Source organism: Antennarius striatus, chromosome 23 (genome assembly GCF_040054535.1).
Source record: "Antennarius striatus isolate MH-2024 chromosome 23, ASM4005453v1, whole genome shotgun sequence".
NCBI lineage: Eukaryota > Metazoa > Chordata > Actinopteri > Lophiiformes > Antennariidae > Antennarius > Antennarius striatus.
This window is the reverse complement of record NC_090798.1, coordinates 13,815,124-13,831,513: the sequence shown is the minus strand read 5'-3', so window position 1 is coordinate 13,831,513 and position 16,390 is coordinate 13,815,124. Positions and strand designations below refer to the sequence as shown.

Genomic DNA, 16,390 nt, shown 5'->3' with positions numbered 1-16,390 from the left:
TGAGACAAACACCTGCTGCTACCAACACAAGACAGGAAGCCTTCTAATGTTTCCTTCAATATAAAAGCATAACATTTTTTCCAGTTGAACTACCAACATCATACGTAGACAGAAATTATTAGCATCAAAACATTCATTCAAAATTACACCATTACTTTCTTCATTATATGAACAGCTTTTCAACAGATTTTGAAAAATATCATATATCAGCATAACACATCGTTCTAAATTATACATACTGTAATAGCTGTAAGATGAATGAGTCAATTAATTTGACCTTATATTCCATTTCATTTTCACAAGCAGCTTATAAGCAGATAGACGTGTCTCCTCAAAAAATTCTATTCATCTAATTACCTTTCTTCACTTAACATCCAATATTGGTTGAAACAATATGTACAGGAAGTAATATTGGCGTTGTATTAAAATGTAATTTGATTGCTCATACTTGATTACTGGCGTGATGACAGTAATTAAATATACGGTACGGCTGATCATAATACGTAGTTTCTATTCCTGACGCGTAACAGTGTTTTATTTTGAAGCACATACCGGAAGTCGTGATTCCTCTCTGCGGTCACTTGACGGTAGCCGCGGCGCTCCGCCGCTAGCCCACACCCAGCCCGCACTGAACCCGCACGCAGAGCCAGCGCCGCCCCGCAGTGTCGAGGACATTGTCTGCTCGTCCCCCGTCGGGAGGTGTCCGCGGCCTGAGGACTCACCCACACCCGGCCTCGTCTCGGTCCCCGCGGCTGACCCCGGGCGGCCGATCCGCCACTGCGTCTGGTTGACGGGTTGACGGTGCAGCATCCGACCGGAGGAGCGTCTGACGGCACCATGAGCAGCACCGGTAGGACCCTATCGATTATAGATTGAACTGAAGGTCCTGCATCACTAATCACTCCTGTGTTTTTATCTTCTAATTTTCACGTTTAATCTATTTTAACTTCATCATAATCTGATTAAAATCTGGCTCTATGCATCTAAATTATGCATGAAAAAGATGTTATTAAAAAAAGTGTGGATGCTCTAATGAAGCCAGAGCAGCATCAGACACGAACCAGTCCCAGCGTGGACCAGTCTGTCACACAAGGTGTGGAGATGTCCACGGTGGACGCTCTGCAGCCTGAGGAGGTTTGGAGGCATCTGAGGCCCAGCTCCTGTCACAACAGGCTTCGCCCCAGCAGATGGAACACAAGGCTGGTCCATGTGTGTCTGTGTGTGTGTACAGAAACCATTCTGCTCTGAGGTCTTAATAACGTGTGACATTCAGGTCAAAGGAGATCATCACTTTTCAATATTCTTTTGAAGAGACTTTCTCTGTAGTGAATAACCTGAGACGTCAGGAAGAAAACTTCACTGCAGAAAAGGCAAAGAAAATAGTTCCTGTACACATTTAAGGAAGGTTTTCTTTTATATTCATAGTGATTTTAATGTAGGCCTCTATAAAACGTTAATATTAGACAACTAGTGTGACAAATGGATAAATATTGATCATTTGATCAAATGGATTGTATTTACCTTGTTTATTTGATAACTCACAAGCTAACGTGTTCCCCGGTCAAATAATGCTGGTTTTTATTCTGGTGTTCATGTAGTCAATGCTAATTCCATACTAAAATTGATCCAGACAATCATTTTAGCTTCATTTTAGATTTTATCTCCATTCATGATAAAATATATTTAAAAAAACACTGGTTGGCTAAACAATCGTAGAATCTGTGAACAATTATTGATAATTCTTTACGTGTGAAGTTCTAAATCCTGTGACCTAACAGGATGGACACTGAGGGAGTTTTATTGCTCCTCCTCCTGGATGATCATGTTCTCGCTGAAACAAGCTTTTAGTCTGCTAAACATTCTATTTTAAATGTTAGTTTTTGCACTAAATGTGGAAAATTCAGTCCAACAATGAAATAATCCAAAATCTTTACTTTTTTTGCAGCAGTAATGTCTAATTTCTGTGTTTATTTCTTAATAATCCTTAATGCTGTACCTTTTTGAAGAAATTATGTTACAAAAATATCAAAATATTGATATTAAAAAATAAAAATAAAATTGTAACACTACCTTTTTTATCACCACATGACAACAGTAATTAATAAGGTTAAATAAAAAAGCATAAGCAGCATGATAGTTAATTCTTTTCTTCTCCCTGTCTCCTGTGGAGCCGCTGCAGTGAAGCTCTAACGTGATGATGAGCTGGACCTGCAGATGGTTTGTGGGGTTTGGTTCTCAGTGTGACACTGATGACAGCGCTGGACATGGGAATGTCCCAAATTGTTTGAGTAGCAGAGCATCGTGTGTGTGTGTGTGTGTGTGTGTGTGTGTGTAGGCCGTAATAGAATTATGAAGAGAACAATTCATCGACTCAGCAACTGCCATCATGACAACAGTCAGCAACAACTGATAACTGAAGCTGTTTTATGGTCTGTCAGTCCAACACATTAAATGTTCATTCAGCTCACGCATAATGAGCAGAAGATAACTTTTAAAAAACAACTGTTACCGATGCAAATTTTATGTCCAGTGTGACCACAAGGCCACTGTGGACATAAAGTTTGTCTGACTAGTAGAACAGAAGAACCTGAAGATACGAGTTCCATCCGTCCAGTGACTGAGATCCTAAGTTAAACATTTCACCATTTAAAATAACGAAAATCATTTTAATCTGTTCCAAAAAGCCCCGACCCCCTAAATTATCAACCAACAGACACGCAGACTTTACCTGTGTGTAATTAATTATATATAAGTTACATAAACAATGATAAAGACTGAAAAGAAACGCAAAAGACACAAGAACATATGAGCTGCGTCTTCACTCCACCAACGAGAACGAGATCTGGTCTCACTGATGTATCCATCCACCAACACGTGGTAAAGAACGAGATCTGGTCTCACTGATGTCGTATCCATCCGCCAACACATGGTAAAGAACGAGATCTGGTCTCACTGATGTATCCATCCACCAACACGTGGTAAAGAACGAGATCCGGTCTCTCTGATGTCGTATCCATCCGCCAACACATGGTAAAGAACGAGATCCGGTCTCACTGATGTCGTATCCATCCGCCAACACGTGGTAAAGAACGAGATCTGGTCTCACTGATGTATCCATCCACCAACACGTGGTAAAGAACGAGATCCGGTCTCACTGATGTATCCATCCACCAACACGTGGTAAAGAACGAGATCCGGTCTCACTGATGTATCCATCCACCAACACGTGGTGAAGAACGAGATCCGGTCTCACTGATGTATCCATCCACCAACACGTGGTAAAGAACGAGATCCGGTCTCACTGATGTCGTATCCATCCGCCAACACGTGGTAAAGAACGAGATCCGGTCTCACTGATGTCGTATCCATCCGCCAACACGTGGTAAAGAACGAGATCCGGTCTCTCTGAATTCGTATCCATCCGGCAACACGTGGACTAGTTGATGGATGGATACATATCTTTAATTTTTGCTCACATGTTGAACATACATGTGGACGGATGGGCGGATCGTGTCTCTAATGACTCGTCTGGAGGTTCTACTGTAAATGAGTTTCATTCACCTTCCAACTTGTCAGACGAACACTTGAGTGGATCAGAGGCTGGGTCTCGTAAGGAAGGATGGGAGGACAAATCAATGAGCAGAGAGCAGACAGTCTGGTGGCACTGGTTTCAATGGGTGGAGTCCTTAATGTTCTGCTGGAGCTTCAGTTCATCCTGGAGTCAAGATGGTAGAAATTCATTAACCCATTGCTGTCCGCTGCTGGGAATCAAGACAGACATTTGTGTTTGGCTTCACGTCTCTGCTTTTTGGTGAGGCCTTTGTAAACGTGTGTGTGTGTTTACCTGTGTTCATGTGTGTGTGTGTGTGTTTACCTGTGTTCATGTGTGTGTGTGTGTGTGTGTGTTTACGTGCGTTCATGTGTGTAGAAGAGAGGGATCCAGTTACATTTTAAGTAGCTGTCTGGTCTAAGTGTAATTCTAATAGGACAGTGACACCAGCCGGTGGACCCTCGCTGTCAGGACGGTGTGCTTCACGTTTGTTGACTTCACGGCTCGATAGAAAGGCTTTGCTTCACGTGGACCTTCATTCACTAGTGATCCAGTCTCAAACACTAGCGTCACATGGAATGAATAGTTGTGGGTAAGGTGAAGCACCACCATTGTTTGGGTTGGGTTTTTCTGGTGACCCTGTTGTTGTCTTGCCGCCCCCATCGGTTCTAACCATCTCTTCCCGTACCCAACCGGCCTCAGATGTTTCCCGTCTTCTGTTTCCCACAGTGTTTTCCTGTCACCTGTCCAGCACTGCTCAGACAGTTTGTCTTCACAGATGTCTCTGCTGCTGTGAAGGTCTTGTCTCACTGAGTGAATGTCATGGAGGAGATGGTTTGACTCTCCTGAGGTCACCTGTGGAGTCAAGGCCAACCCAGGAGTCGTGAATGTCTGATGGCTCAAATCGAATTAAGCCGTGTTCACAGAAATAACCTGATGATCCCTCCTCCACCTCCACCTCCATCTTCTCATGGATTTATGAGGAGCCTGTTCTGTTTCCACCTCAGTGACCTACTGACGTCTGATGTTTCAGGTCTGAAGACTCAGTGCTGACTCATACAGATTCAAGACATTAAAAACGACGTTATGTCTTTAAATTTGTTAAAGCTGCTCTGCCGCCAGTAATTTGCATCAACTCCAGCTTTGCATTGGATTTAAATGTAATCACAGTGAAGGAATGATTTGCATCATATTTGGTGTGAACACAGCATTAGGGTACTGAAGTTATTAATGAAATATAATTCAAGATTTCAGTAATAAACAATAAATACAATAACTTGCACCAGACCAGTAGTGCTGGGATGTCATCCTGAGGGGTTGTGCTAAACTGTAGCTATGCTAAATTTGTAGATAGGTCTGGTGGAGATGGGGGGAATAAAAAGTATAAATACATTCAAAACATGTCGATTCAGAATAGTCCATTCGGCTAGTCCGTGCTATGCCTGGTCCTTCTTCTAGTCATATTAACATCATTGGCAACGTCCAGCAGCAGAGAAGACCTGCTGTGGAGAGGAGACGTCTGTGGATGGAGGTGAGAACACGTCTGTGACCCTGCTCTTCTCCTACACCCGTCAGCTCACATGCCCCACCTTACGTCCATCAGACAGACTTACAGACGATCAGACAGTCTTCCAGCAACCCCCGTGACCCACGAGAGCAGAAGATGAATGATTAGCCGGTAGTGCCGTAGGCTCAGGTCTTTGGTGCTGCCTAACGGGTGTGTTTCTGTTCCACGAAAGTCTTCTTTAGAGACATTTGTCGCGTGTAAATCTCTTAAAGTAATGAAACAGTCTCCAGAATCAGCCGACTGGAGCGTTGGTGTACCAGCTTAGAATCAGGTGAAGTCATGACTGCTAACGACTCTCCTGTGAACACTGAAGAACACCGACCAGAGGCAGGATCAGCATTCCTGCCTGACGTGTCTATGCCGTATGTTTCTGTCGGTTCCTATAGATTATTTATGTTGTTACCAGCTGGAGAACTAACAGCAGTGGTTTCCTTTGTTCTGTAGTTACAAGTCAATGTAGCTCATCCATAAATTGATCAACTTGATCAAAAATAATCCAGCCACACAATCCAAACTGGATGCTATTGACTTCACTGGAGTTAAAGTGTTCTAAATGAATCCATGTACTGGTCTGCAAATGAACAACGAAGATACATGTTTAATTTTCCTGAGGTCTGAGCTATGAACACACGTGTGCTGTTTGTCATGAGGACGGAATCAGACACACGTGTTCGTCACATTCCACAGCATGATGTCATTGTTAGGAATGATGATGTCAAAGCTTCAACAACAGTGTTGTGTTCGAAACGCCAAAGTAACACGAGTCTAAACTACAGGAGTTAGTCTGAGTCTAAACTACAGGAGTTAGTCTGAGTCTGAACTACACAAGTTAGTCTGAGTCTAAACTAAAGGACCAGTGAGTGGGACGAGTTCATACTGATACAGTTTAATAATGACACAGAACACCATCACAGACATTCCCTGATGTCAGGAGGCGTCTCTGGTCAGGATGTGCTTCAGGACCAGTTAGTGAGCAGCTGCTCACCAACACACACGCACTATTATTTTTGGTCGTCGTGACACCGGCAGTAAAACTGGCTCCCAATAATGTGTCACGTGTCATGTGCAGGAGTTTTAAAGGAATGTGCCTCCAGTGTGTGTGTGTGTGTGAGTGTGTGTGTGTGTGTGTGTCTGCGTGTGTGTGTGTGTGTGTGTGTGTGTCTGCGTGTGTGTGTGTGTGTGTGTCTGCGTGTCTGCGTGTGTGTGTGTGTGTGTGTGTGTGTGTGTGTGTGTGTTTGTCACTGTTTGTTCTTTGTTGCTGTTTTTACAAATGTTTTTTCCCTTGTCTGGATAATATATAAACATACAGTATATAAACATATATATACACATATAAACATATATAATATATAAACATATACATATAAACATATATAATAATATAAAATCATTTTATGTAATAGAGAGTGTATTTGTATCTGTGAACTATCCCAAAACAAAACAAATAATCTTGTATTTTAACATTGATTTAGGTTAATAAACCTCATGCTAGTATTTAATGCTGACAGTTTTTTCTGCATTATAGAGTGAAAGTATTACTTCACAGAATTCCTGAAATGTACAAATTTGTCTTATATAAATATAAAACATTAGGATTTTAACTATAGATTATTCATGTAAGTCAGTTTTGAGCTGAATCTAAAGCCAGAGGCCCTTGCAGCGCATGGGGACCTACTCATGGGGACCTACTCATGGGGACCTACTCATGGGGACCTACTCATGGGGACCTACTCATGGGGACCTACTCATGGGGACCTACTCATGGGTCAGTATCTCACTCCAGGACAACTTGGAGTTCAAGCCACCAGATTTTAACTTCAGCTTTCAACAATGCTTGCAGACGGCGCTTCGTCCTGAGATACAGCTGCCAAGAACTGTACTGATTGTGGGTCTATTCTGTTGAAGTGTTCCATGAAGACCAGACAGTAAAGATCCAATTACCAATGTCCTATCAAGATCTTTGGTGGAGTAGAAATCTCTTGTTTCAGTTTCTCTGTGTTTGGTTAGTCGTTGGGTTCTCACTGCTGCAGTGGTGCTACAGCTCCACCAAGTAACCGTGGGTCGAACCGGTGGGGAGAAACACAGCAGAGCTCTTCTTCCTGGGATGAATCCTGGATAACACACACACACACACACACACACACACACACACACACACACACACACACACACACACACACACACACACACACACACACACACACACACACACACACACACACACACACACACACACACACAGTAATTAGTGCAGCAGAATGTGGTGTAGGCTTGTGACATTTCTCTGCAGTCTGCTGTTTCACCAGAAGGAAGGAAGGTCAGGTTGTTTGTCCTCCAGGAGTCAGATGCATCCTATGGTCACACGGGTTTATCACTTAGATGGATATTTATGTATGTGGCAGTAGAGTTTCTGACTGGGTTGTTCAACAGGATCTTAGATAGTGAGAAGATGCCTGAGGAATGGAGGAGAAGTGTGCTGGTGCCCATTTTTAAGAACAAGGGAGATGTGCAGAGTTGTGGCAACTACAGAGGAATAAAGCTGATGAGCCATACAATGAAGTTATGGGAGAGAGTAGTGGAAGCTGGACTAAGGGCAGAAGTGAACATCTGTGAGCAGCAGTATGGTTTCATGCCAAAACAGAGTACTACAGATGCAGTATTTGCTCTGAGGATGTTGATAGAGAAGTACAGAGAAGGCCAGAGGGAGCTGCATTGTGTTTTTGTAGATCTGGAGAAAGCTGATGACAGGGTGTCCAGAGAGGAACTGTGGTATTGTATGAGGAAGTCTGGAGTGGCAGAGAAGTATGTTAGAGCGGTGCAGGACATGTATGAAGACTGTAAGACAGTGGTGAGGTGTGTGTAGGTGTGACAGAGGAGTTCCTCTGTCACACCTAAAATGAAAGGAAAGGTGTACAAAACTGTGGTGAGACCAGCGATGTTGTTTGGTCTAGAGACAGTGTCACTGAAGAAAAGACAGGAGACAGAGCTGGAGGTAGCAGAGATGAAGATGCTGAGGTTCTCTCTGGGAGTGACCAGGATGGATAGGATCAGGAATGAGTACATCAGAGGGACAGCACATGTTAGAGGTTCTGGAGATAAAGTCAGAGAGGCCAGACTGAGATGGTTTGGACATGTCCAGAGGAGAGATAGTGAATATATTGGTAGAAGGATGCTGAGTTCTGAACTGCCAGGCAGGAGGCCTAGAGGAAGACCAAAGAGGAGGTTTATGGATGTAGTGAAAGAGGACATGAAGGTAGTTGGTGTGAGAGAAGAGGATGAGAAGACAGGGTTAGATGGAGGACACTGATTGGCTGTGGAGACCCTGAAGGGAAAAGCTGAAAAAAAAGAAGAAGATGGATATTTATGTATTTACAATATTTGATATTGCTATGATGCAATATGCTAGAATACTAGAACCAAAGCAGTCAGAGACTGAAACATCTCGCGACTTACCCTGAGCTACTTTCAGGGTAGGTCAGGGTACCCTGAAAGTAGTACCTGACAAGTGCATAGACTAGCGCATATGGAGAAGGCCAGTGTGAGTAAGACCATAGATCAAAACACTAGCTTTGATTTATGGTCTTACTCACACTGGTCTTCTCCCTCGTCTTTCTATCTTATCCGGTTCCTGAGTGTACAAAAGTTGAAATTTGACCTTGACCAAGTTTTCTCAAGGTCAAAGTTATCTTCTCCTCTTCATCCCCTCTGCTGCCTGAGTCATGTGCTTTTTGTTTCATCTTTCTGTCTGTAACGGTTGTGGAGACATTTGGTGGACCAACGGACAGATGAACGAACACTGACATTTACAATACGTCACCGCTTTGAAGTGGGATGTAGTTGCAGTATATTAAGTACATAAAGTACATGCAGTCTGTGTACAGTTCTGTCAGTTGACACAGTGAGACCGGCCTGTTTCCTTCATTCTGCTGTGTTGTTAGCCTGGCTTCTATGCAGCGTTATGTGACTAGGCTGTACCCGCCTCGACTGTCAGCTGGGATCAGATGGAAACTCCCCTCCAGTCTGCTCTGCTCAGTCAGAGCCAAAAGGGACCCTTGGTAAAATAAAACTCTTATTTTCTGTTATTTGCTCTTTACTCCTGCCTGCGAGGCTAACAGCTCCAGCATGCAGGTTCCTGTTAATCGAATCGTCAGTGTTTGATGTGCTGAGTGTGATATTTAGACGTGACAGCATCCATCAAGGTCAGCTGTCCGTGTTATGGGGAGCTGGGCTGGATATGTATGTAGGTACTTAGCAGCAGCTGAGGGGTACGGATCCAGTAGAGCTACAGCGTTTGTCTGGTCATGACATTTGCAGGTTAGAACACGCAGACACCGATCACCTGAGAAGTACCCTCAAACCCAGTTGCCCATAATTATTCTATCACAGCAGTAGTGACATTGATCCACGTCACCATCGGGTTCATTTGACTGACTGGCGCTTCAGGCGCCTGAACATATAAGTTTACTCTTAAACGGTTTCCAGTGTTCAAACAGGAAAAACCTCATGGTTGTTCTGGAAATGAAGAACAGCTTAAAGGTTCATGCTTGTTGAGACTTGATGGTTTTCTCGATGTCAGTACACGTTATGGATGGCGTGTCAATATTCGGCAACTGGAGTCAATATAGGATAGAAAGACTGCTGTTTGTCAAAAGTCTATCGCACTGCTTTGATTTTAAAACTGTTAATCAGTTTGTTAATGACGACTCTTCATAGTTTTACTCTGAGACCTAAATGAACGGAGACTTGAATCAGTGGTATAAACTAACTGGTTTACAGGTTAGCTCCACGGCTAACCATTAAAGTTTTGTTTACATAGTGCGTCATCAGATCACAAATCTGCATGTGATTTAACTTCAGAATAAATAGTGAACACATCTGTGTGCCACCCGTCTCCTGGAGCGTTTTCACACAAAACCCTTTAAGCCAATGATTTACTTTCATTGGTTTCTGTAGCAGTTTGATGTAAAGCACTTTCTAAATGCAAAAAAAAACCCTTTGTGTTGTCATAGCAACGCCATGTCTTCAGACCTGTCTTGAATTAAACATGCATGCTCAGCATTTTTTTGCACCAGATAAACAATACACACGTCAGAAGAGTGAAGTTTGAAGTGAACATGAGCAGACCAGACGCACTGCTCGTGATGTTCTAGTGACTAAAGCCTTGGTTCAGACGGGCCCACTGGGTCCATTTCATTAGAACTGAGTCTGAGGAGCCAGACACCAGAGACAAGGAGGGTGTCCTCCAGTGGGTTTTGGAGCTAAATATCCAACTGAAATGAAGTTTCTGATGGTAACAATAGAGTCAAAGTCTACAAGATGGAAAACACACACGAAAAATCCAAAGTTAAACAATCTAAACATTCCAAAACTCCACATACAGACGAAGGAATGTAGACAGAATGTACCGCAATAATCTGTAGAAAGAACGACACAAAGACTGAAGCTCTGACTGAACGACACAACCAGGACCTGCCCCCAGGCATCACTGCCCCCAGTCCTCACTGCCCCCAGTCATTACTGCCCCAGTCATCTGCATTTCCAGATGCATCAGGAATACGCGTGGATACCTGGATCAGATCACTGCTGTTCGACGGAGACACAGATCAATGAGTTAGTGAATTATTTATCAATGCACTTTCTCCTCTGTGTGTGTGTGTGTGTGTGTGTGTGTGTGTGTGTGTGTGTGTGTGTGTGTGTGTGTGTGTGTGTCCACACACTCACACAACTCTTCCTTTTCTGGCACTCATCCATCCATCCTCCTTAAAGCTGGTTGCCATTGGTTACAGCTGTATTTATCCTCCTCCTCCCCCTTTCCACTGTGCTAGACTTTTATCAGGAGTGTGTTGATTTTGAGCACACACACACACACACACACACACACACACACACACACACACTGTGCTACCCAGGCTTCAGGGACTGTAATCGTGGGAATGGAGATGATGTCCTGAGTTCATCTATTAATCAGCTCCGTCTCCTCCATTCATTCAGAAACACGGTCTAGAAAAACCAACTGGTTTGGATTGCCAAGATCATTTTTTTTTACATAAAAATCACCAACATCAAGCATAAAGTGACTTTATACAGATTGCACAGCTGTAGCCCTGCTCTATTAAAGCCTGGTCATCCCCAGCTGATGTGAAAAGATGTTATTCAGACATTTATAAAACAGAAGTCTTCCTTGTGTCCTTGAGGTTAAAGGCAACAGGAACAGAAACACGTGCACAATATCAACGTGAACAGCAGTCTGTATACCAGAGTACTGGAGCCGTAAACAGAAAGGTACCATTAAATCCAGAGAGGCACTTGTTGCTGAAACTTTAGTAACTAAAGGTCCAAGCAGCAACGTGAGCAGAGATCTGAGACATCTGAAGAACCAGAATAACACACGGTCCTTCATTTCTTTGGCAGACCTTCTCACCGGTTCATTTGTATAGAGGAATCGTACCACACTGGTTTGCTGTGAAGACTAAAAAACTTTCCATCGGCACAGGAAAGACTATCTAATGACTGTTTTACTGCTTTTAGATGAATTGTTCCTTCATAACCAAACTGGCAAACACTTTTTGTTGGTTGAAAGTTCTAAGTGTCGTACCTTTGGCCACACCCTTCAGTGATGTCATGCTGTACCGGCACAACCTCAGTCACATTTCTTTAGCAGGTTAGTGTTTATTTGCAGGTTTTCAGATGTACTCAAGGAGTCTTTTCCTCAAACCCTGAATGTGAAGTCAAAGGGTCAAAATTTAGAGATAAGGACTATGGAGTAGAGTCCAGTCCGCTAGACCAGTGGCGGTCTGGAGGACTGGACTAGTCGGTACCGGGCCACACACAAAGAATACAGAACTCACATTATTTCTGTTGAAGCTATTATGAAATAAAATGAAATCAACTTTATTTAACCCCCGTAGGGGAAATATCTGTCTTCTCTAGCACACATTACTTGTTGTTAATCGCACATGTATGTAGAAAGAAGAAGTAGATATACTTTTATTGATCCCCTCGGGGAAATTACATTTGTCACTCAGGTGTACATTGTTACATTTTTGTGTTAGTTTTTCAGAGTATGTACAGACCCCTGAAGCAACACAGCACACAAGGGGGCCTGTAAGCATGCAGTTAGTACACAATACACAACATCAAGCTGTACATAGGGAGGCAGAGTGACGGGCAGCAGCTTCCTGGAGTGCGCCCCAATAGAGCAGCTCGTAGGGGGGACGGCGCCTTGCTCAAGGGAGCCTCGGCAGTGGCTGGGAGGTGAGCTGACACCTCCCACCGTCAGCTCACACTCCGGGGATGTTCAGGCGGGAGCGGGAATCGATCCACCGAATGCTGGGCGATCTGCTCTACTGCTTAGCCACTTCTTAGCCACTAACACACACACACACACACACACACACACACACACACACACACACACACACACACAGACACACACACACACACACACACACACACACACACAGAAGGGGCTTGCAAAAAGGATGGGTGGGTAGAGTAGTAGGCAGCTACTTTGTGGTGCGCCCAATGAGCATCTTGTATGAGGACAGTGCCTTGCTCAAAGGCACATTGGAAGTGCTCAGGAGTTGAATTGGTGCCTCTACCACTTCACGCTCCAAACATTTTGGCCCACATGGGTCTCGACCTGGCCACCCTCTGGTCCCCAGCCCAGGACGTACTGCCGCCCCTACCTGATCCTGAGGATTCTAGGGCACTGTTGGCTTTCTATCTGTAAAGCGCTTTGAAATGTCTTCAGATGTGATTGATTCTCTCCTCCACATCTGTCGGAGTCTCTCTTGACTCTTGTGAAGATGCTTGCCTCAGTCACATGACTACCTTCTTTAAAGGGCCCCTTGGACCACTAACACAGAATATATTACTGAAATTTCCAAGCTAGCAAAACCAACAAGAAACAAACGTCTTATATAAATCATTTATTTGTTGCATTTACCCTCCACACCCTAAAGGACAGTTTCAAACTCTTGGGGGGCAACATCGAAATCCTGCCATTAAAGGAGGGCAGAACATCTTTGACTGTGGGTTCCCAGATGATCATCCAGCTGTCCTTTTTCCATCTGACCCATATTTCTTGATGTGCATTAAAAGTGCCGCAGTGACAGGGGAGTACTTTTGAACCCATTTAGGTCGTGAAGCATTTTGCTCACAGATATTGAAAAGACTTTTTACTATACACACTCACACACCAACTTACCGTAGAGTCGGAATCCTTCTCTTAACTTTATGGCAGCAGGTTTGAACGCTGGTTGCCGTCTTATTCTCAGGCATTTGACGATCTTGAGTTGGAGTGATTTCTGCTAATGGAAGGAGTCCCAAGAGGAGAACGGAAGCAAGAGAAGCAGGCAAATGATGACAGTAGTGAGGCAAACATAGGAGGCTCTTCTCAGTTGTCAACCATTGTTCAAATTCATGAACAATTTCTCAACTGCGTGGTTATTAGGAAGAACTCAAATGAAGACCAAAGGATTGTCACAGTTGGGTTTGTGTATCCCAGGCTATATGTGGATAAAGCTTCCTACATCATTTGGCGGATGAAGTCATTCTGGAAGCGGAGTTCGTTTCTTTCTGTGTTCCACAGAAGATGGGGAAAATCAAGGCCCATAAATATTTTCTTTTTCCTTTCTTCTCATTCTCCCCTTCAGTTATTCAAGCATGACAGTGATCACAAGGAAATGTTTTGACACAGTGATTTGAGTTTACCATGAAATGTTCTCCATTGACTACCTTTTTCAATGGTCTGATGAGATGGTTAAGACCCTTTTACTAAACTACAGCCACAATTACAAAGCTTGAACTCTGGTCTGCAGTTTCCCTATAAATCCATGATTTGTTCTGTGCAAAAGACCACTCTGAGACTGTTGGACAGTGCTGAATGTGACAGAGGGAACATTCCTGGAACTCGCTGCGCGTACCAGTTCTCTACTGTACGTCACCTGTTTCAGGGTGGATGTTATCCCCATCCTCCCAACAAGTGATGCCATAGACAACTGGGAGCATGTTGGTTCTGTTCTTTCTACTTTCTAAATCCTACTTTGTCAGATGCACTCTGCTCATATTGTACATGGAATGCATATATTAATTTGCTTATTGCTCCATTGTGGTCACACACAGTTGGTGGTTAGTGGAGATTTGCATGGAGCTTACAGGTGTGGACTCTGGTGGACCCTCACATTCACACATTCAAATTATGAATCCATTTTAACAGCTTTTTTTAACCAAAAGCTCGCTAGAGCTAGAACGTTACAGATCTCTGTGTCACCAGTTGGCCAATTCAGGTGGTGTCATTGTACATCTGAATGAGATGCACCAGGTTTGAATGTACTTCTAGCAGAAACACATCATAGCATATAGAGTATTCTACATCTCAGACAGGCTTCAGAAACACCGAGTCATTAGAATCTCTGCCACATGTGCAGCTCTGTGACGGAAACATGATTTTTTATTTAGTTCAGAGGAAATGAAAGAACTTTGACATAAACTGAACTAAACAATTAAAAAGCTCTTCTATCTCAAGTCCAGTCCAGAGATGACGAGCTCCAATCTGAGAGACTTCGAGTGCATGAAGAACATCATCTCCCGTTAACATTCTAATCATAACTCCTCAAAAAAAAAAGACCTGTTATTTCCAGAGACACCCCCTGCAAGTCACGCACTCTGTTATTAGCCAGAATAGATGCTCAGCTTACAGACAAAAGCATAGAGAGTCAGTTTGAGCACAGAACTCTAGAGGCTGAGGTGAGCTCCAATGCGCTTGGTCTCCTAACAACTAATATGGTTGTTGGTTTGAAATCCGGCACCAAGGGGGGTTTGGTAGGTACGCCAACAGGCTGAATTAAGATAATAGAATCTGTTTAGTTGGGTATTATCCTTCCGTCCTCCTTAGTCCGTGTCAGTGAGGTCAATGACAGACCGAACCTAACTGGAGGAAACAGAGAGGATGGAAGGAACTTTATATATCCTATGACTGTGTGAAGACACTTTCATAAACCCTAGGTAAGAATTACCTCTGACTTATTAGTATTCCAGGATTTCCAAATGTAGGTAAAATCTTTCCTGTAGATGATCAGATCTTCTTTATGTGAAGATTGTTGCAGGGTCTGCTCTCTGGGGACCATGGATGTCTGCAAAAGGCATAGCTAATGAAACTAGCCTAGTAGTTGGTGAATGTAACTCACTTATCTATTATGGCAGATTATTATCTCTTTAGTCTTCTGTTATGAAGTCATGACAAAACGCTGAATGACTCTGATTGCTTGGTTCACCATTATGGAAGTGGCCATTGTTTTCGAGGGGCCCAGAGGATGGAGAAGGTCCAACACAGTTGCCATTACCCTGAGGTGACCCTACAGTAGAAGAATGACCTCATTGTTTGTCTACGCTGCACATGCAGTGTTCAGTCACGCCATGCAGTCATTTGTACTCTGCTTCAGCCATAGAAACTGTTAGTGGAGCAGATAGTTCAGGAAACACTCCAATCTTGGAGTCTTACCACCCTACGTCTTCAGGGGTCCAGCATTCTGCCCATTCCTACCCTGTATATTGTAGTCTGTGTCCTCTGACTAAAGTTAGTGCTGTGAAATCCCAATGACTAGGAGCTGTTGCTCCCTGACTGTTGATTATCAGCTTAGATCGATCTTGAGAGTCAAAGCTGGTCTTGTAACAACTATAAACACACATCAGATCAATAAGAAGTGGCCTTGAACATCAGAGATGTCAGGACAGGCTGGATCAGACCTGTTGTGCTTTAGATACCAGTGTTGCTTTCACAGAGCAAACCAGCCAAACAACAAGGTTAGATGATGATGTTCCACGTCTCGCTGTCATCCTTCACTAGTTACAGACACAGGCCAGGGGTCACAGGTCACTGGTGCGTGATTGAGAGGCATCGCTGGTAAATATTTTGAAATGAACTTTAAAAATGTGACTCACATCTGCTCATACATCCCTTGGTTAGACTCAGAAAGCTGAAGAGACTCGTCTCAGCTGATTTTCTGTGTTGCCTTGATGTCATAGAAACGGTTTCTATTGAGGCAAATGGAGGCCTTGAGTGTGAATGGAAGTATTGTTCCACGCAAACAACAACAGAAAGTAACCAAGAGCCAGATACTAATTTTATTTTGTGCATGATTTCAATGTGTGCTGTCAGACATAAATGCAAGCTGTTGTATTGATATAGGACAAGATTAAAATGTTCCAGAAAAGCATTTTAAAGTGTTGTAATGCAGAGTTCTACTCTACTCTCTCTACTCTTAAAGTGT

General features: G+C 43.4%; 1 protein-coding gene across 1 annotated transcript in view; it reads left to right on the top strand.

The window, feature by feature from the left end:
• The first annotated feature begins 595 nt into the window (after nt 1-595).
• Nucleotides 596-16,390, top strand: part of ablim2 (actin binding LIM protein family, member 2) — a 70,769-nt gene continuing 54,974 nt past the window's right edge. The window contains exon 1 of the mRNA XM_068308026.1: nt 596-850. Within this exon, the coding sequence (XP_068164127.1) occupies nt 838-850 (13 nt within the window). The 5' untranslated portion in view covers nt 596-837. The remainder of the gene's footprint in view (nt 851-16,390) is intronic.